The following is a 21,245-nucleotide window of genomic DNA, read 5'->3' as shown; positions in this document are numbered from 1 at the left end:
CCTACATGGGAAGTTGGAAAATTAGTGATGAGCCAGTCAGTCAGTCAGTGAGTGAGTCAGTGAGGGCTTTGCCTTTTATTATTATAGACTAGCAAAATACCCGCGCTTCGCAATGGAGAAGTAGTGTGTTAAAGAAGTAATGAAAAAGAAAAGGAAACATTTTGAAAATAACGTAATATGATTATCAATGTAATAGTTTTGTCACTGCTGTGAGTGATGAGTGTTGCTGTCATATATATATATATATTATATATATATAATATATATATATATTATATATTATATATATAATATATATATATATATAAATATATTTACACACACACAAACATATATATATATATACATATCTATACATATACACATATATATACACACACACATATATACACACAAATACATATATATATATATATACATACACACACACACATATATAAACATATATATACATATACATACATATCTACATATATACACACACAGCTATTTCAGATCAGTGCAATACGCTGCTTGTTAAAACGGATAACTCCCGCTCTTACGTGCAAGTCTGCGTGGATATTATGAACTATCGTATTTGTTCAAGTTCTATTTAAATTTTAAATAGAAGGAATTTTTATTTAGTCGACAGAAATATCTTTCATAGGAATGGTAAAAACAGACAGGAATATTATTCGTGAATAAATCAACTCAAACCTTAAACAACTTATAATATTTTGCTCTCCATAAAAATATATCCTGTCTAAATTATACAAGTTAGAAATAAAGTAAACGTTAAAAGAACAAACATTCAAATTTCTTTACTCTTATGTAATTTTATATAAAAAATAAACTTAGATTTTAAATATCCCAAAAGATTTTGCTCTCCATAAAAATATATCCTGTCAAAATTATACAAATTCAAATATGAACATGCTGCATAACAAAACCTGGAAATATAAATAAAATGTGTTCCTTTCAGCAATAACAAATCAAATCATTCAGTTGTCTTTGCTCATATGTCATTTTAGAGCTGGACGCCTGACATCTTTTTTTGGCAACAAGTTCGTTTCTGTTTGGTGTGAGGTTCTGTGTTGTGGAGATTCTCAGGATGGACTGCTGGTGCTCATCGGTGAGGCGACTCCTGTGTGCTGTTTTGTTAGTCTTTATCACTGAGAAGAGCTTCTCACACAGATATGTGCTAACAAACATGCACAAGGTTCGAGCCGCATGTAGACGGACTTTTTTTGTTCTTCAAAGTCACCAAAGCGCCGTGCAAACTCAGTTCATCAGCAAAGGGCGTATTTGGGAACACCGTAGTGACGACTTGGTTTAACATTACTTGGCAACAGGGAAAGTGGGGCAAATTGCACTGGTGCATTTGTGTCTCCCATAAAATCAGCTTCACTTGAAATCACTTTGTGATTGTGCACGGGTAAAAACGTCCGCTGAAGTGTCAGATTCTTATTTAATTCTTCTGCTTTCTGTATCTTCTGCATTGCATTCAGGTTACCCTGATGTTTTGTCTCATAGTGCCGTCTTAGATTAAATTCTGTTAATTACAGCCACATTAGCTCCACAAATGAGACACACGGGTTCAGTAAACATATACTCAGCCTCCCATCGGTTTTTAAAGGCTCTATTTTCAGAATCAACTTTTCTCTTCAGCATCGTGTGAGCTAGCTTCACAATAACTTGCAGCATCATAAGCTAGACTTGATTAACGCGGTAAGTGTTCGGCAAGGCAGCTGAAGCGCTGCATTATGGGATCTGTAGTTTATTGTGTTACCAGCGCTTCATATACCCGGGCCATGAATAACAATAATACAGTATATAAAATGATCTCGCGTGCGGATATAATTACGCCGGGCGGATGTGGTCCATGCCCTTGAGTTTGACACATATGGACTAAATAGAACTTGAAAAGATATATTTTTTTAAATGTGATCGCGCAATTCAGATAGAGTTGACGCGCACTACAGCCTGCATGCCTCAATAAGTCATCCTCCCCTCGCTCTTACTTTTTTACCGTTCATCTAATGAATACACCGAGTATGGCTTTACCAAAACAATCATTGATGGTGAATAAAGTATCAATTATTCAAGTATGTAGATCGGGATATATATATATATATATACATATATATATATATATATATATATATATATATATATATATATATATATATATATATATATATATATATACACACATATATATATACATATATACATATATACATATATATATATATACATATATATATATACATATATATATATATACATATATATATATATACATATATATATATATATATATATATATACACATATATATATATATACACATATATATATATATATATATACACATATATATATATATATATATATATATATATATATATATATATATATATATATATATATATATATATACCGCTAGCGGAGAAGTATAAGCTAGAAAAAGAAAAGGGAGCATTTTAAAAATAACGTAACATGAATGTCAATATACAGTATTTGTTTTGTGAGTGTTACTGAGTGTTGTTGTCATCAAGGATTTGATTATCATTATTTCTTTCAATCAGGTTCGTATTTGTAGGATGTGTTGTGTTCAAGTTACATTCCGTGTTTGTCAATCGTTGTAAAGATGACAGGTTTCATTCATCGATTCGTTTCTTACTGCATCAATAAACAGCTCGTCTTCTTCTTTATCTGAGACCTGACACACTGCATGCAAGGGTTTTTATTTTACACTGTCTTCCTTTAGCGGGACATTGACTTTTTCCACCGTGTGCTTTGTTTCCGCAGTAGCTGGATTTATGAATATGCTTGTATGTATCAAACGCTTCATATTTTTTGCTGCCTTTTCAATTGTGTAATTCTGTTTTTGTTCAGTGCTCTTTGGAACTGTTGCTTTTTATCTGTGCACTGCGTCAGTTCACGTGAGCCGCTCGGTGTACATGCATCGAAGTTTTCCAGCTGTGCTGGTGCCATCTCGTGCTATGTCCATGGCTGTATTTAATGTTACCTTAGTCCTGGCACTTAAAACTTTCTCTCGCAGTTTCGCTGAGTTTGTGTCAAACACCACACTGACCATCTCATCTTCCTCTGCATAAGCACAGTCCTTAACCCGTGAATATTTAGTGAGAGTTTGCTATTGGATTGCCGCTGACGGACGGCCTTATATGGGCAGGCACTAAATTACAAACGCCAGCGGCAGCCTGTCTATGAACTTAATTTAAAGTGTAGGTTTACATCGTGCTTTGTTTCCGAAGTAGCAGAACTCATGAATATGGTTGTATATGTCACTCACTCGCTTCTTATTGTTTCGCTGCCTTCTCAATTATATAATGCATGTTTTCTTCAGCGCTTTTTGGAGGTCTTCCTGGTTTTCTATGTACTGCGTGATTATGTGGGAGGCGTGATGATGTCACACGAAACTCCGCCCCCACGGCGTTCAAGCTCATCTCCATTACAGTAAATGGAGAAAAACAGCTTCCAGTTATGACCATTACGCGTAGAATTTCGAAATAAAACCTGCCCAACTTTTGTAAGGAAGCTGTAAGGAATGAACCTGCCAAATTTCAGCCTTCCACCCACACGGGAAGTTGGAGAATTAGTGATGAGTGAGTGAGTGAGTGAGTGAGTGAGTGCTTTGCCTTTTATTAGTATAGATTAGTAAATATGACAATTGAATATTGCATTGTCATCAAGATCAAGTAAGTGTGCCAAATGTCAGCTCGATTGGACCTTGGGAAGTGGGTTAAATTTCAATTACACGATTTGTAGCATACATACAAACAGGTGAAGTTAATATAAGCGTGGTAATAATAATAAAATAATGATAGTAATAATAATAATAAAATAATAAGAAAATGGTTTTGGCTCTCCCTATCTTTGAAGAAAACAAAAAACCCCAGACTTGATGGTATTTTACCAGTAATTGTTTACAGAAATTAAACACCTTATTTATACCTTATTTATAAATATTTAACAGGTGTATTCTGGCATGTCATTTGATAATAGCAAAGTACCTGATAAAAATTGCAAATGTGAATGAACTTGACAATAAGGGAGCCAAAAAAGATCAAAATAATTAGACTAACAAGATTTACTTTTGTAACATGCAATTATTTTGTGTTTTATATTTTTAATTAATTTAGACCAATTGGTAAAGATCTGTTTTCATTTAGATATTCAACAGTCTTCTTCTGTTGATCAGTGTAAAAAAAATAAAATAAAACAAAAACAAATGATACAGACAAGTGGAGTAGTAGACAAAACCAAAGCATACAATGTACCCAGAGCTTCCAAAAGCTTTTGATACTGTGAAGCATCAAAGATTAATTTTCAAACTATAAGTTGTTGGTCTCCAAGATAAATTAAAAAAAAAAATGGACCTCAAATTGAAAGCAGACAAAGAGTACAGATAAGAGGAGAACACTCGATTTGGGCTTTGGTGACCAGTGAGGTTCCTCAGGGTTCTGTACTTAGGCCACTAATACTGCTCATTTATATTAATAATTATGGTACAGTTAAACTTGAAATACTGTGGAGGCCATTAAAACAATTCTAAAAGAACCAGGTAATGAAAAGAATTTGGCAAACACCTGGAAAATGACACTTGATGTAAAAAAAACAAAAACTGCAAAGAAGTACAAGCAGACAAAAGAAACATTAATTAAAAACACACAATGGATCAAACTAAACTTCGGGAAGAAACCTCTGAAAATAATTCAGGGATTTACATTAATGCTATCCCAAGGTTTGTAAAAGCAATTAAACTGGCAAAAAAATGTTATTGTAAAAACTGTTTAAATGAAATCAAGGTATATTATGCTCAGACTGCATAACACACTAGTAAGACTGCATCTGGAGGACTGTTTGCAGTTCAGGTCATCACTGTAAAAAAACTCATAACAGCTTTAGAATCTGCATAGAAAAGATAATCTCTGTACATTTAGGGAATAGAGGTAATCACCTACTTTGTGAGTGTTGGAGAGAACCCTTTGAACAGCTAACACTCATGAAAGAGTTAAATCGAGGTCTTCAAAATTTTCAAAGGCACCAATAAAGTTGATCTGAAAAATTCTTCCTATTTAATAGTGAATAACATATTCAAAGAAACTAGTGTAGTTTAAAGAAGAAGCGCATTTAACACTAAAGTCTTGATGCACTTCTTTAGGGTTGTATTGCGGCAATTTAGAACTAAAGCTTGACAAACTAAAAGAGCTCTTCTTTTTATTAAACTTTTTAAGTTCTAACTAAAATCTGCCAACTTCATACTAATAAAAACTATCATAAAGCATCACAAAATTATTATCTTGCTATAGGCTGATTTATGAGGCTACTAAAGAAAACCATATCTTTTGCAAAAATTATATAATGACTGAAGGAATAGATCCCTTCAGAAAAGAAAACAAAATTATTCATTCTGATTTTGTGACTTTGCTACATGTATGGCAGAATTATACTGCAGTGGCTAAGGCTGCTATTGCAAACTCCCGGTGACCAGCATCAATTTCCAAATTAGCTATACTTTTTTTTACTAAGTGTGCATATTTAGCCCAGATATAAATCATTTTAAATTTGTGTACATATGAATGCTGTCTATGCACAGGAGATTATCTAAAACATCACTCTATGGTAGAATATAATCCCACCTAAATGATAAGAAGTCCCCATGGTTAACTCTGTTAAGAATGGAGAGTGAATGTCAAAATCAAAGCAAGAAAAAAATTTCTCACCAAATGATATTCAGTCTCAAAATGACAGAGGTAGATGTACCCTGGACAATGAAGTTACTGAAAATCAAAATGTAATTCACCAAAGGGTGATTTAAATGGGGTGATTTAAAGAAACAATTCAAAATAATGCATCTCTGCCCAAAAGGTAAGCATGAAGGCACAATAGAGGAACAATGAGCAGAAGATCTTCCCTGGAGAACTGAGGGATGTCAGAAATTATTGGCCACTGGCATTTGGTGCATGGCATTTATCACTGTGTTTTTAAAGAAGTGGACTGTATCTGAAAGGAAGCTTAGATAGAAATGTGACAAATTCTGAAGGAATGTATCAGTTACAATAAATAATTGAAAACAAGACTATAGAAGATGCAGTAATCCCTTTGTTTCATTTACACAGATCAAACATCACCTCCTGGGTCTAAAGGATCTAGGAAGACCAACCTTGTTGCTTACTCTGAGGCAACAACAGCACTACATAACACATTACACATGCCAAATTTCCTCCAGTGCATCAAACAACGTCTGCTTAAGTGCTCAGGGGGGTCATGACTGATGTAGTCTTAAAACCGCAAAAAAAAAGAAATTAAACTGATCAAACAGATTGTCAAGGAGCTCAGGGAGGTTAGTCAGGTCCTCCTTCTTATTAAAATACTCTCAGCGGTCTTTTTTAACATATTCAACAACAAATAAATGAATATTTACTTTCTCTTTCTCTAATGCACTACCTACAAAATTACATACTTATCGAACAAGCTCACATACCCTACTGAAATTTTGACTTTTCATGGCACCAATCATGAAGACATTTATGCCTTTGTTTCTAGCCTAGGCTAGTACTACAGCAGGTTAGGATTTGTTTTACTACAAGCAGTGTCTCTTTTTTTACATCTCCCACCATTGCCTGCTCTTTTGCAACCTCGCGTAACACTTTGTACACCATCTTTAATTAAAAAAAAAAAGTATTTTTTCTTTTTTATATTTGCCTGATACATTATGATGCTATTTAATTGTTACTATATTTAGCTACAACTGCGTACATGTACTGTATTTCTGCTTATATTAACATGTCATTAATTGACTGGTAAAAAAAAATTCAATGGTTACTAGTATGACAAAGCTATATAAATGTTTCATTTATTATTTGGAAGGCAACCCACAATCAAAACACTTATATTCTTCATTTATTTAATAACATCTATTCACAAAAAAACTAAACTGTATTTGCCATTTCTACATCTTTGCTTATAAAAAAATTAACAATGAAATCACCAATTAATTAATCAACCTACTAGTATGTTAGTGTATGGGATTTCAGCTATGCTGGGAAGCAACTCTAAATAAACAATGACCCAAAGCTTTAAGCCAACACATTCACTTCAGGTGTCATGCTTATATGTATAGTATACTGATTACATTATCAACATTTGACTTTAAAGCTCTTTTTTAAACTACCGGGGATACACATTTTATTTAACTTAAGCAGTTAAAAAAACTGCTTTAAAATTAAAAACTCTGGGAGTTATCACATCAACAAAAAGTCTTATAAACAGCAATGAGCCAACCAATTTTTTGCCTGGACTACATCCTAAGAAACATTATAGGACAAAATATTTACTATGGTGAGTAACTAATGATAAATTGCTGTTTTTTAACTTTCTTCTTCCTTTCAGGGTGCATCTAAAGCTACTCAGAAACTATGAATGAATGGTGCCAGTGTACCTGCCTAGTACACACAGAAACATAGCCTGTGTGTGGGATAGTACTCTTGAGTGGGTGCAATCTGGAGAAACCACTTCCACTATAATTGTCTGTCGCACACCAGACTTAGTATATGGCTAGCAGCCGCCTGTGACATTAGAGAGACCAGAGGAAGGAATAGGAGCAGTCTGGATACTTTTGTTTGGAAAACGTCACTCACAGTTTACAAACTTCTAAATCCCTTTTTATGTTTTCTAATTCAGACACAGCAGCACCATGCAAACAGACAGCAACCCCAAACCTTGTACCAGAGGAAACCACAAACAGAGAAACAGTAAATATCCTGAAGTGTTTAAATCAGAAAGGGCAGATCACTAGAAAACTTTAATTGCAACAATTAGAATATGGCCAAAAGAAAAAGGATAAATTATACAAAATGAAAAAATCTTCTTCAGATTCAATCAATAACATGATTTAATTTATTTAAAGCAGAAACATAGGACTAAACATTAGGTTCTGTTTATTTTGCTTTCAAAATAAACTATATTTGTACTTTTCTTTCCTTTCACGTAAATTCACAAACTCAAAATAAAAAAAAAGTTAAGACCTCCTTATTTAGTTGCACTATTCAGAAGCAGCAGTAAAAAGACAGTGCTTACAAACAACTATCTGTTTTGTTGTACAATCAAGCTTTAAGCTGCAAGAATTGCCAAGGATGGCATCCCCTCTACGTGGGCTGACAAATTCATAACCTCCTCCAGTTTTCAAAACAAGTGGGCGTTTTAATGAGGTACAGATTTATACACTTCTTTAGTCTTTTCATGCTTTTTTTCTTTTATCTAATTTGCTGATGCATATAACCTATTTTTAATTTGTATTACTGTTGTTTTCTTTTGAAACATCAAAAAATCTGTATTGTCCCAAAGATGAGACAAGCTCTACACAGCAAAACTGGTTGGTTGAATTAAACTAGTCTGATGTCTGGTCTAACTGGTGTCAGACTTCAGGAAGTGGGTAGTTGCTATATGATTATGTTACTTTTATTGAAACTCTTATTTAGAAGAGTATCGAGTTTTAAGCGTAACTACTTGTGTAATAACATACATACCATAATGACATTAAGATTATTAATAAGTAGCAGAGATATATTGATGGCTAATAAGATTCCATTTATTCCAGCTGCTTTCATCTCTAAGTAAAATGAACACATTTACAAGGACATTGAGTATGAAGCATTTAATCCTCAGCCTGTAACATTCTTCCCCAAAAACATACTGGCTGTGAGAAAGCATACCCTGTACAATCTCCAAGATCTTTTATGTTAAACAACAGCATACACTACAAACTACTTAAATCCTTTTTTAAGAAAACTTTTAAAAAGGGTGCATAAAAAGATATTTCAGTAGCACTTTACTTTCTGTTCTCTTCTTTCTCAATTTGGTAATTATTATGCTTTGATTTTCATAAAAGTAATCAGGAATTAAATCAATTACAAAAAATCAATAACAGCAAGATCACGGGTAATTTAGCACTAGAATCCCTGAAGCTTACGATTTTTTTCGTTGTTCCTGACATATACCAAGACACTTGTAGCTCCTTATAACTGTGCTAATAGCCTGCTTTTGTTTTGCAAATGTGTGGTTTAGCAGAACGCAGCTTGCTACACCCCCCACCCCCCATTCAGTTAGATAAAGTTCATTTGAACTTTTTTTTAATTTTTTATTATTCAGTTTTATTCTTGGATTCTTGAATAAAAGTCAATTTGGATTATTTTTTATTCAATTTTATTCTTGAATAAAACTTAATTTGAATGGTTTTTTAATTTAGTTTTATTCCTGGATTCTAGAATAAAAAAATCGTTCAAATGACATGTTGATGTGAATGTCCATGTGCGAGGAAAAGTAATATCTACCATAGACACTGCAGCTCTTGTTTGCACAACAAGACACCAATGAGAAATGGTTGAGTGTGTGTGTCTGCTTTTATCAAATGTATGGTTTTATTATTAAAATAGTAAGAATAATAACAACTCATTACTGAAAACGGTAAATGCAAGGAGGTCCCGGGACTGAACCCGCAACCTCGAATATGAGGCATCAGTACTTACCTCTACATCAGCCAAGCAAACATGTCTACTTTGTATCAATTGATATTTGGGCTTCAGTTTTTACACACTGCCAGCAACATGTCAATTGAGCCATTTCTTTTTCTATGGTTATATTCTTGAATAAAAGTGCAATTGTTTTGTTATACCTTTTGTGAAAGTGTTTATTTGATATTTGGACTTCAGTCTTCACACATTATACACTTCACGTCAACATTTTATCAGTTATATCTATAACATGAAAAAAGTTTCTCACATTTGCCTCGCATTTCCTGTCATCCTATATTTAAAAAGATTGTTGTAGACACAGAACACACATGCAATGTATGTATTCCAAATAATGATATTTGCCCTATACAATTCCAGACACCTTATTCCCAGATAAACAGACTTCAACTCAGAGAATTTTGTGTCTAACTTGACTTCAGCTGTCTCGGTGGGGGGTGTGATGGCAGGCTGCTTTGCTGACAGCGCTGATTGACACATTTGCTAAACAAAGATGCTGAATACAAGGTGCAAAGGAATTTAAGTTGGCCTGGCATTATGAATATTTTCGTAAGCTTCAGGGATTCTAGTATTAAGTTCAATAATTACTAACTAGCTATTGGGATTGATTGTCTTGAACTGCTGATCTACCTGGTTACGAAGCTTGTTTAGAAGTATAGATGGGAGTGTGACAACATATTAAAAGCAATTTACAAATATGATATAGTTAATACATTTTAATTCAACTTTTAAAAGTTAGCAATGGTTTGATTTCAAGAAGACGCTGAGAGAGGCCATCCCAAGGTTTGTTATCCACAGTAGTGCCCTTAAACTTAGATACAAGTAGACCACTGCTTCTCAACTTTCAGTCCTCAGAGTCCCCAGTGACTACAGGTTAAGGTTCCATCCAGTTTCTCACTCAGTCAGCTATTGCTACCTTTAATTGATTTCATTGTTTAATTACCTAACCTGTTTTTCTATTTATGTTGCTTTTAGAAAACTGCAGTAGTGTTAGATTTATACTTATTAGAAATTAAGACATATTTGCAGTTTTTTGTATCTTTAATTGCTTACTTTGTTTTTTAAATTAATTTCTTCAGTGGAGTTTGCTTTCTTAATTTTATCTCAATACAGAATATTCATGATAAGCAGAGCACACACCCACAAAAACGGCTGTAAAACGATCATTTACTTCAGTGCAACTCACTTCTGTGCTTATTGGAAAATAAATGTCTAAACATCCAGAATATTAAAAATAATAAAGGAAAAAAATATTTTTCAACCATCTAACACATAAATTCCTGCTTTATTCAGTACAAATATACCATAACCAGTTTGTAACTTCCAAATGGTTGTAAAAAGCATATAAACTGGGAAATAAATGATTGCTTAATTAAGGTATGAGTCCAATTCAAAGAACAATGGGTCAGGGACATAAACCTGCAGCCACAGATGACCCCCAGGACTGATAGATGAGAACCATTGAAGGACTGGCTTGAAAGGATCAAAGTTGATGGGAAGGAACTTAAAGCAGTAAAAAGTCAGAGAAGTATAATGGTGCTTGGGCATGCAAGGATTTATTTAATCAGCAGGTGTATTTTGTACTAAATATGTGATATATTTAGCAGCCAAAGTTGGTGTGATGTGTTCCCAAGAGTGAGAGTCAGAACTCAAGCAGCTGAATTCTGGACATACTACAGTTTATTTAAAAGCTGAAGTCCATACAATAAGGCATTACAGTAATCCTGCCTAAATACCTTAAAAACAGGAATTAAACACAAATTGCGTCTGAAATATTCAAAGTTGGTGTAAGAGAAGCTATATATAAGAAGCATGCATTCACTAAATTATAAACATGTGGAACAAATTACAAAGACAACTTAAATATAATACCCAGACTTCTAATTAAAGAATGATTCTGGACAAAGATACAAACGATCCAACTTAGACTAATAAGACATATTTTTAATTAACAATACAGGTATTTCAGTTTTTGTCACTGTTTAGTTATAAAAAGTTATATGACAGACGTAACCTATCCTGCAGGCTAAGAGCAGGAGCTGAAAGTGAAGCAAATATATCTTTACACAGATCTCAATGTTGTGGACATGATGATGATAGTCCAGAACATGCACCCTAATAGTATTACATAAAGGAACTGCATAAATATTAAAAAGAAGAGACCCCAAAACTGAGCCTTGAGGCACACCCTGAGTACCAGGTATCAGTACCAGTACAAGATTTATTGGAACCCAGTGCAACAAACTGTTGTCTATAAGATAAAAGGTTTTTAAACCAATCTAAAATAGTGCCAGAAATTGATAAAAGTTACTTCAAGTATTCAAGCACTAAATTATGAAAAATTATGTTAAAGGCAGCACTGCAGTCTAACAAAACAAGTCAGTGCTATAAATAGAGAAAAAAAAAACAGACTGGAGTTGTGCAAATGTATCATATAGGTGAAGCCGTGATAGTGTCAAGGCAAAAGTCCACAGAAGTCTTGATCAACTCAAAGCAAAAAGGGGGTGGAAATGAGGATTTAGGATGGATTTTTTTGGTCCTCATGAAGTCATATTCATTTTGAAGCCTGTGGTTTTATTTCCACAGTACATGCCACTGCCCTCTTGAGAGACGTGAAATCCCATTTATGCTGAAACAATTGGAGTCCATTGTGAGGTCTCAATAGTGTTGAAGCAAACAAAAATACTCAAATGCTGGTACAGCACAATTTTAAAATCTGCATTTTTTTAACATATTATATAAAGTATTATGTTTTTGTTACTAATTCACAAGATGTAAGAGTAGAACATCCTAGGACCGGGCTTCCATTATGATCATAGCCACATCACACAAATTTACTGATTTAATGTTTCTAAAAAAGATCACCCTTTTATATCAAAGGCAGGAGAAATAAGCATCAAATTAAATGATCTTTTGATCTATTTTATCTATTCTTGTCAAAGATGTTTGTGACATTCTGCCCTGCAGCTATGGACTAAGTCTAGGATATATTCTAGAGCACGAGTGGCAATATTAGCACAAGGTCAAACCACTCTAACAATGATGAAAAAATTTGCTCTAAAAGTACAATCATGAGAATCAAAATGAAAACCACCCAGCATTACTGATTACACTGATTTAAAAAAGTAAATAAAAACCTAGGACAAAGATATATAATAATAAAGAAAATACTGGAAATGTTACACACAATTTTAAAAAAACAGCTAGTCAAATGATGTGACAGTATCATTGAAAATTTCCTTAATTAGAAACTCCTTTTGAAATATTAGTAGCATGACCACCATGACCAGAAACACATTGTTTTCTTAAATAGGAGTAACCAGATGGAGGACTTGAGAAAACTTTATTTTATCACTGTCATGCTTTAGTAATACACATAATATTCACAAATTTGTCAGTCATGTAACAAATTCTGCCTTGTTGTTTAAGGAACAGACATTTAGCAAAGTAATTTTAACATAATTTCCATACCAAGACAACAACGGTAAACTGATCATTTCACAGACATTTACTCCATGGCAATAATGTCTATTGTGATTATAAAGACTATAAAGAAAGGGGAAACGGTGCTTTTTCAGCAAATTCAGAATGTACAACAATGCTGCGATTCCTGTGCTGACATATGAACTGGAAGATAAAAAATTATACATGGTTCTCCAATATAGAGAGCCAAAAGAGCATTTTTTTCACACACCCATGACTGCGGAATGAGAAAAGTAAAGGGCCATGTTCATTCTCTGCAAAATTTCGGAGATTCACTAATGATATCTCATGTTTTACAATTCTCATGGTTCACGAAAACAAAATTCATGAAAACAAAAAGCAAACTATACATATTAGGCATGTATTTCATTGTTCCAAATACAGATTAAACACAAAAATACAATTTCTTCCTGACTAGGTCATGATTTTTTAAATTGCGTATTACTAATTGAAGTGAATGGTCAATTGTATGTCACAACTAAAAATTGTGCTCTCCAAATTGTTCCACCATTTCAAAGGGGTTATTGTTAATGAATGTCATTGACTGCACAGGGAATCACAGGATCCAAGAAAAAAAAATCTCCTGGCAGTAAAATTGCAGACAAACCCATTTATTATGCAAGTAGCACCATAGGAGGAGAACAAAAGATTTGTAACTAGACAGACAGACAGACAGACAGACAGAAAGATACTTTATTAATCGCAAGGGGAAATTCACATACTCCAGCAGCAGCATACTGATAAAAACTAGCTGACAAATCTCTTATCATCAAAGAGCATTTTGTAAGAATGCATTCAAAATACTTTGAACAAAAAGTAACAAAATCAGCTTGATACACAGAAACTGTATACAAGTCAGATTTCTTATTTCATCTGCATTATTTAAAGTAAAACATTAAAAATAAAATGAGAAAATAGTTTGCAGATTGTTGCTAGAAATCGCTAAATGATAAAAGCTACATATGTACTATAAAATATATTCTTCTTACCGTCTTAGAAATTATTTGTTTTTTTGGATTGTTATTCTTGAAAGGAATCCTGCAAAATAAATACAAAAATAAAATTAATTTTAAAGAATTAACAATTTGCAGCACAAATGGAAAATATTTAGTTCAACTAGTGACAATATAAAAAAAAAGATTCCTTCAAATGCTTAATTTTGTATTCAATGGACCAGCCTTTCCACAATCATTAAAGTTGATATTGAAAAGCTTTAGTGTTTATCACAGTGAACTGTAGCTACTGTAAAGTCTTGTAAAGTCATGGTAAAGGGTAACTTTCATAATATCAAAGATCAATTTTAAACCGGGATGTTAAAGTCTTTGGCGCATCTAATAATACAAATATACAATGATCAAACTTAAACTGATTGTTGTTTTAAACTTAATATTGAAAAGTGACAAACAAACAAGTAATCTTGTCTTGACATTGTATTTGACATTACTTATAGACACAATCCAGAATACAAAGATTATTGGCAGTTTAAGATACAGTGATCACAACATGCTAAGAACTAGAATATTCTGGAAAAGTGAATTATTCATTCATTTTCAGATTTTCTCTGATAAAGAGGCATGTAGGAGCCAAAAGATTCTTCCTAAAATTTCAAATAAAAATAAGAAGTCAGTTCACACAGTATAGGAAAATAATGTTACTTTTCTATAATGTTATTTTCTTCATAATACAGAAAAATATTCAGTTTGACAGTCATATAGCAACAACTAATCAGATTTGAAGGATATGTTTTTGTTTATTAAATGCTGTAAACCATAGGTACAGGTCTGTACAACTCTCATACTGTTTTATATACTCATTTGCTTCCCTATTAAGCTACCACATTTGTTGAAACCTTGGTGATGTTTCAGTGGCTTCTTATCTCTGCAACGATTACACACAATTCCTTTTAAATGACATTTTCTACAACTGCCATCATGACAGGTAAGCATCAGAATTAAAAGGCTTTACTTATTTAAAAAAAAACAATGGTATGGAGCCCAAAACTGTAGCTCTGGAAAAGCCAAAGCAGCACAAGTGTACACACACCTTAACTTTAATCACCCAGTAACAATGGTTTTTCATTTCTTCTACTAGGGGGCTCTGCCCCCTGCTTGCTTTGCTCGCCAACTCCAATGCGGGCCCTACGTGCTAGCCATTTCCCGGATCTGCCGCCTGCGATGAATCGTGCTGTGCTTCTGGATAAACACGAATATCAACTCTCTCTTTAATATCTCCATCTTTTAAAACTATTATCACGGTCAATTCGTCACTTTCACCAAGTAATAAATCTTTTATTTCTCCCGGATACGCCTCTTCATTGGCAAGAAACACTACTTTTCCCTGATGGCAACACAAATTAGATTTAAACTTAACAATAACTACATATTTCTGTCATATCAACTATGTCCATATATTCTATCTCTTTTCGCTGTTCCGTTATTACACTGAGTAATAATTTCTATTTGTTAGTGCTAATGCAATATTTACTATCAGTTTTTTGAGCTTTCAAATTTTAGTACAGTACTTTCATAATCTCTAACCTGCTCTTCTTGTGTATCGCGTCAACATTTTTGAACCTCTTTACAATGTTCTACTTTGTCTTCTACTCTTTGTCTTTTCTTCTTCTACTGCTTGTCTTTAATTGCCACCCCCGCTTGGACCTGTTAGGTTTTCAGTTCATCTCTTGGCACAAAGTCTTGTGTCATGGGACTTGAAATTATCTCTCTGAAATGTCTCGTCCCAAGATTTTTTTTATATAATAGAGAGAAATGTTATTGTATCGTCTTCATGATCTAGACTAGATGAATGGCAAGTGACTGTATTCATATCAAAATTAATACACAAGAATGAGGGCACAATAAATATAACCTTTAATTACACAAAGATACAAAATACCACTTCAATATCTGTCTCATTTATATAAGACCAAATGCTTTAACACCAATGATACACTGACTTCATCTAAAAAATAAAAAAAAATTAGTTGTCCTGGCACAGTATGCCCTTTAGTAAAAATTAGGAGGAACAGTCTCTGATGCTACTGTACTAATTTCACGCTCCAGGTAAAACGAGTTGAGAAGAAAAAAAAACTGAGCACGCAGAATACCAATTTATTTCATACAAAATGGAAAATTCCTCAGTAATGATTTTCACTAAATGCACCAAGTTGCTACACTCAATAAAATACACACTGTGGATTTAACATGGTTTTGAGCAGAATACCCATGGTTCACATAAAGCAGCAAGTAAAGGTAGTACTAGCATGATTGCCATTAAATGTGGAAGTTTCCTAAATAATCAGCAGTAAGGTTCTTTTGTTAGTCTCTGTGCAATAGATGTACGGTGATGTCGTTTGACCCTGCTTTATTATTCATTATATCATACATAGCACATTCACAATCACAGTGAGCATCCTTGTGAAAATGTGACTGGCTTTTTGTGTATGACAAGGTGGATCAGCATTGGAATTGGAATGAAACTCTCTCTCTCTCTCTCTGTATGTGTGTATACAGTATATAGTTAGGTCCATTTGAACCCCTGAAAACATAGGAACCACGTATTTAATTTGTCTCTTTTCTAAATAGTTCATAGAATATTTTTGTTAAAACCCCTTGAATTAAAGCTGAAAGTCCACACTTTTAATCACACCTTGATTGTTTTTTTTCAAATCCATTGTGGTGGTGTGCAGAGTCAAAATTATGAAAATTGTGTCACTGTCCAAATACTTATGGCCCTGAATATAAATGCATATACAGTAAGTACATATATATATATCTTGTCACACTTGAGTCACAGATTTGCACAGAAACACAGGAGGCTGTAGAAACAGGAAATTTATTCAAACACTGCAAACAAACATATGTCTCTTTCAAAAGTTTAAACGTGCTCCTTGACAGGTGAGACAGTTTCGTCTCACAATTAAAAGTATGCAAACATACCTTCCTCTTCAAAGGAGTGCACGTCAGGAGCAGGGAATGTCAGAGAGAGAGAGAGAGAGAGAGAGAGAGAGAGAGAGAGGGAGAGAAGCAAAACAATTCAAAACTAACAGGTGCTGTTCAGGCTTTTAAGTATGCAGAGTACCGTGCGACAAAGCAGCCGCAAGTAAGGGAGCAATATGAAACTAGTCTGTCAGCGTTTTTAGGAGGAGTTTTCCCAGAAGCATCTGTATTCTCTAGGGGTGCAATCAGCCCCCCAGCTCACACCCCCGCCATCAGCTTTATTCACATTTTTGTGAATCAAGCGACTCTCAAACCAGGTTCAAACAGGCGTGACAGGACATCGGCATTAACATGTTCAGAGGCAGGTTGATGCCTGACTGTAAAACTGTAAGGTTGCAAGCCCAAAAACCCTCTCATGAGATGAGAGTTCGTATCTTTCTGATGGTATAACCATTGAAGTGGAGCGTGATCAGTCACTAATGTGAAATTTTGACCCCATAAGTAATCATGAAGCGCTTCCACAGCCCATTTAAACGCCAAGCACTCTCTCAATAGTCGAATAATTGCATTCCCTAGGAAGCAATTTTCTACTTAAAATATGTGATTGGTGCTCTTCCCCATCAAAAACCTGGGACAGAATGGCGCCTAGACCAAATGCACTTGTAGCCGTCTGTAGAACAAAATCCTTAGAAAAGTCAGGATTCCGCAAAACCGGATAAGAAGACAAAGCAGTTTTCAAATCACAAAAGGAAACGTTCAGAAATTTCTGTCCATAAAATAGGGCAGTTTTTCCTGCCTCTAGTAAGTTCTGAAAGAGGAGCAGCCCTATTTGCAAAGTCAGGGATGAATCTCCTGTAATAACCAGCAAGCCCGAAAAAAGCGCGTACCTGTATCTGCATTTTTGGATGTGGGTAAGCAAGCATCTCTTCCACTTTTCTAAACTGTGGTGGAAGTAAATTCCTGCCCATGGAATAACCCAAATAATGAGTCTCAGACATACCCAATTTACACTTCTTAGGGTTAGCTGTCAAGCCAGCCTGTCTCAAGCTTTCAAGGACAGCCTGAAGACGTTCTAAATGCGTATGCCAATCATTGCTGAAAATCACATCATCATCGAGGTATGCCCCGGAATATTCAAAATGAGGATGCAAGATCTGATCCATCATACGCTGGAAGGTTAAAGGTGCCCCATGAAGACCAAATGGGAGTCTTGTAAATTCATTAAGTCCATCAGGAGTCGCAAATGCTGTTTTCTCACAACTGACAGCCTCAAGAGGCACCTGCCAGTAACCTTTCGTGAGATCTAGCATGGAGATATAGGACACTTGACCCAGTTTTTCCAACAGCTTGTCAACACAGGGCATTGGACAAGCATTAAAATTAGAGATCTTATTTAAGCGCCTGAAATCGATACAGAAGCGAACCAAACTGTCTTGCTTTAAGACTAATAAGACCAAAATACTTCAATCACTTTTACTTTCACGAATTACACCCAATGCCAGCATCTTCATGACTTGCTCGCGCACAATATTCTGTCGCACTTCCAGGATCCAAAACAGCCGTATCTGAACCCAAACACCAGGCTTAGTAGTGATTTTGTGTTCAGCAAGGTTAGTCACACCTGGCACGTCCGAAAAAACATCAATGTTCCGTTCAATCAAAGATAGCAATTCTGTCTTTTGTGAGTCAGTCAAATCATCACCAATGGCAACATCGGTCTGAAAGACAGCAGCCAAGGAAGTGTAAATCCCCTGCGGGTCATGCCACTCCTTGAAGAGATTAACGTGTAAAATCTGGAATGGTCTGCGCCGGCCTGGTATTCTAACCTTGTAATTCACCGGTCTCATACACTCCTCAATAACAGCTGGGCCCTACCATTTAGCTAGGAATTTATGCGGGTCAGACAGAATCAGTACCAAAACATGATCACCAGGTTTGAATTCATGGAGCTTACAGCACCTATCATAAAGACGTTTCTGAGTTTCCTGCTCATGTCGTTGATACTCCACAGCAACAGAAGAAAGCTTAGAAATTCTACCTTGCAATGAAATTACCCAATCTGCAAAGCTCGGTCCATGAGCTGTTGTCTCGATTCCTATCCATTCCTCTCGTACAACATCCAGGATGCCTCGCGGGCACCTGCCAAATAACAACTTAAAGGACTCAAGCCAGTGGACACCTAGCTTGCGATTCCGCTGCGAACATAACAAAAGGCAGGACAGAGGCCCAAGATGTCAGATCATCATGACCAACTCGCCCGATCATTTGTTTTAAAGTCTTGTTAAATCGTTCAGTCAAACCATTCGTCTGTGGATGGTAAACAGTGGCACTCAATTTCTTAATAGCAAGGCTGTCACACAATTGTTTCATCACATGAGAAGTAAAAGGTGTGCCCTGATTAGTTACAATTTCTCTAGGGATGCCAATACGAGTAAAAATCTTGCACAGAGCTTTGGTTACAGTGGAGGAATTGGACTTTTTCAAAGCAGCCACTTCCGGATATCGTGTTGCACAGTCAAACAACACCAGCATATATTGATACCCGTTTTTACTCTTAGGAAGAAGACCTACAATATCTAATCCCAACCGCTAAAAGGGGACTTCTAGAATAGGCATAGGAGAAAGGGGAGCCCGAGGAGGTTTATAAGCGCAGACGATCTGGCAATCAGGACATGAAGTACAGAATCGTTCAACATCTTTTCCCATATTCAGCTAATAAAATCGTTTTGATAAATGATCTCTGCTCTTATCAGCCCCCAAGTGCCCTCCAAAGATGTGAGAGTGGGCTAACTGCAAAAGAATGTCCCTGTGTACTTCAGGTTTCACATTCTTGGTAATAAGAGTCATTAGCAGAGCAAGCCTGTTTAAATGCATATTCTAATGAGCTATCAGCATGCTGCAAGCGCACAAAATCTGACTGCTCACTAGTACTCGGTTTGTGTTTGGAGGCATTTGCAAGTTGAGAAGTTGTAGATGGGCCAGCCTGCCACTCTGGGAAATTGGGGGTGTCTTCCTCAGTCTCACTGGAGAGATCGGGTTCATTATCTAATCAGGGCTCAAGATCTTGTGGCCCCCAACTTCACAGAGATCAATAAGCCATCCTTTTTTCTGAAGAAAAAGGAATATGGGAGCAACAAACCTAGGCCAATCCAATCTTCATCAATTGAGCTAGGGATAGGCGACATTCCCTCGCCAAGTGACTGGGTTGATCACACCAGAAACATCTTCGTTCAGCACCACTGCCGGAATATCCACGGTGATGTCCACGACCTCCTCCTGTCTCCTCAGATATGGACGCTACATCCACAACTGGATCCCCTGGAGGCCGTCCTGATGACAACCGACTGTCAGGTCTTGAAGCCTGTTGATGCTATAACCGACGTTCAAAGCGACAAGCATTCCCGAGGCGATCTCTTGTAGACTGTAAAACTGCATAAGGAGCAGCAAATCCACCGCTTTTTCTCCAAGCAGTCTGAAAACCCTCCAAGTGTTTGGCCAAGATCGTCAATAACTCAACATTATGATGAAGAAACTCATCTCGGAGAACTGCAGGTATCCCAGACAGCAGTATAAGCATGACAACTTTGTCCACAACACATTCCATCTTGTCTCCTTCAAACCAGCAATGTACTTTATGAATCAAATCTTGTATCTGCGCACAGATGGAACTGTCAATGTTCAGTCTCCAATCATGAAGTGCAAAACCTTTAGCCAAAAAGGTTGCAGTCTTATGTAAAACAACCTGCCACTTCAGGAAATCATAATCGCCGAGTTTATCGCGAGGCACATTCCGTAAGGCAAGTAAGGCATCCCCAGACAAAAAAGGGGTGACGATAACCGAAGAAAAAGAAATGAAAAAGAGTTTCTGTTTTAGTTATGTGTTCAACATTTCTTGCCTTGCACTTCATGTCATCCTACATTTACCCAGATTGTTGAAGACACGGAACACACATAAAATGTGTGTATTTCAAATAACATATATAACTATATAATTCCTAACACCTTGAACCCAGATGAACAAATTTCAGCTCACAGAATTTTGTGTCTGACCTCAGCCTCGTCGGTGGGGGATGGGATAGCAAGCTGCTTTCTGTCTGTATTGACTGACACATTTTCAAAACAAAGACGCTGATGAAGAGGTAAGAAGGAATTTAAGGTGGCCCGGCATTACAACTTTTTTCTTAGGCTTCAGGAATTCTAGTATTAAAAAGCTTCCTTAACAGTTCAGTTTTAAGTTGTCTTTCTATTATAAAAAGAAATCCTGGAATGCAAAAGCAAGGCCACAATA

At 35.5% G+C, this 21,245-nt stretch overlaps 1 protein-coding gene across 1 annotated transcript in view; it reads right to left on the bottom strand.

The window, feature by feature from the left end:
* bin3 (bridging integrator 3) overlaps window positions 1-21,245 on the bottom strand; it is a 263,662-nt gene that overhangs the window by 141,411 nt on the left and 101,006 nt on the right. Inside the window, exon 2 of the mRNA XM_039769607.1 lies at window positions 14,012-14,060. Within this exon, the coding sequence (XP_039625541.1) occupies window positions 14,012-14,060 (49 nt within the window). The remainder of the gene's footprint in view (window positions 1-14,011; window positions 14,061-21,245) is intronic.

Source organism: Polypterus senegalus, chromosome 11 (assembly GCF_016835505.1).
Source record: "Polypterus senegalus isolate Bchr_013 chromosome 11, ASM1683550v1, whole genome shotgun sequence".
NCBI classification, from domain to species: domain Eukaryota; kingdom Metazoa; phylum Chordata; class Cladistia; order Polypteriformes; family Polypteridae; genus Polypterus; species Polypterus senegalus.
Note: the sequence above shows the minus strand (reverse complement) of the source record. Positions and strands in the feature narration are given on the sequence as shown.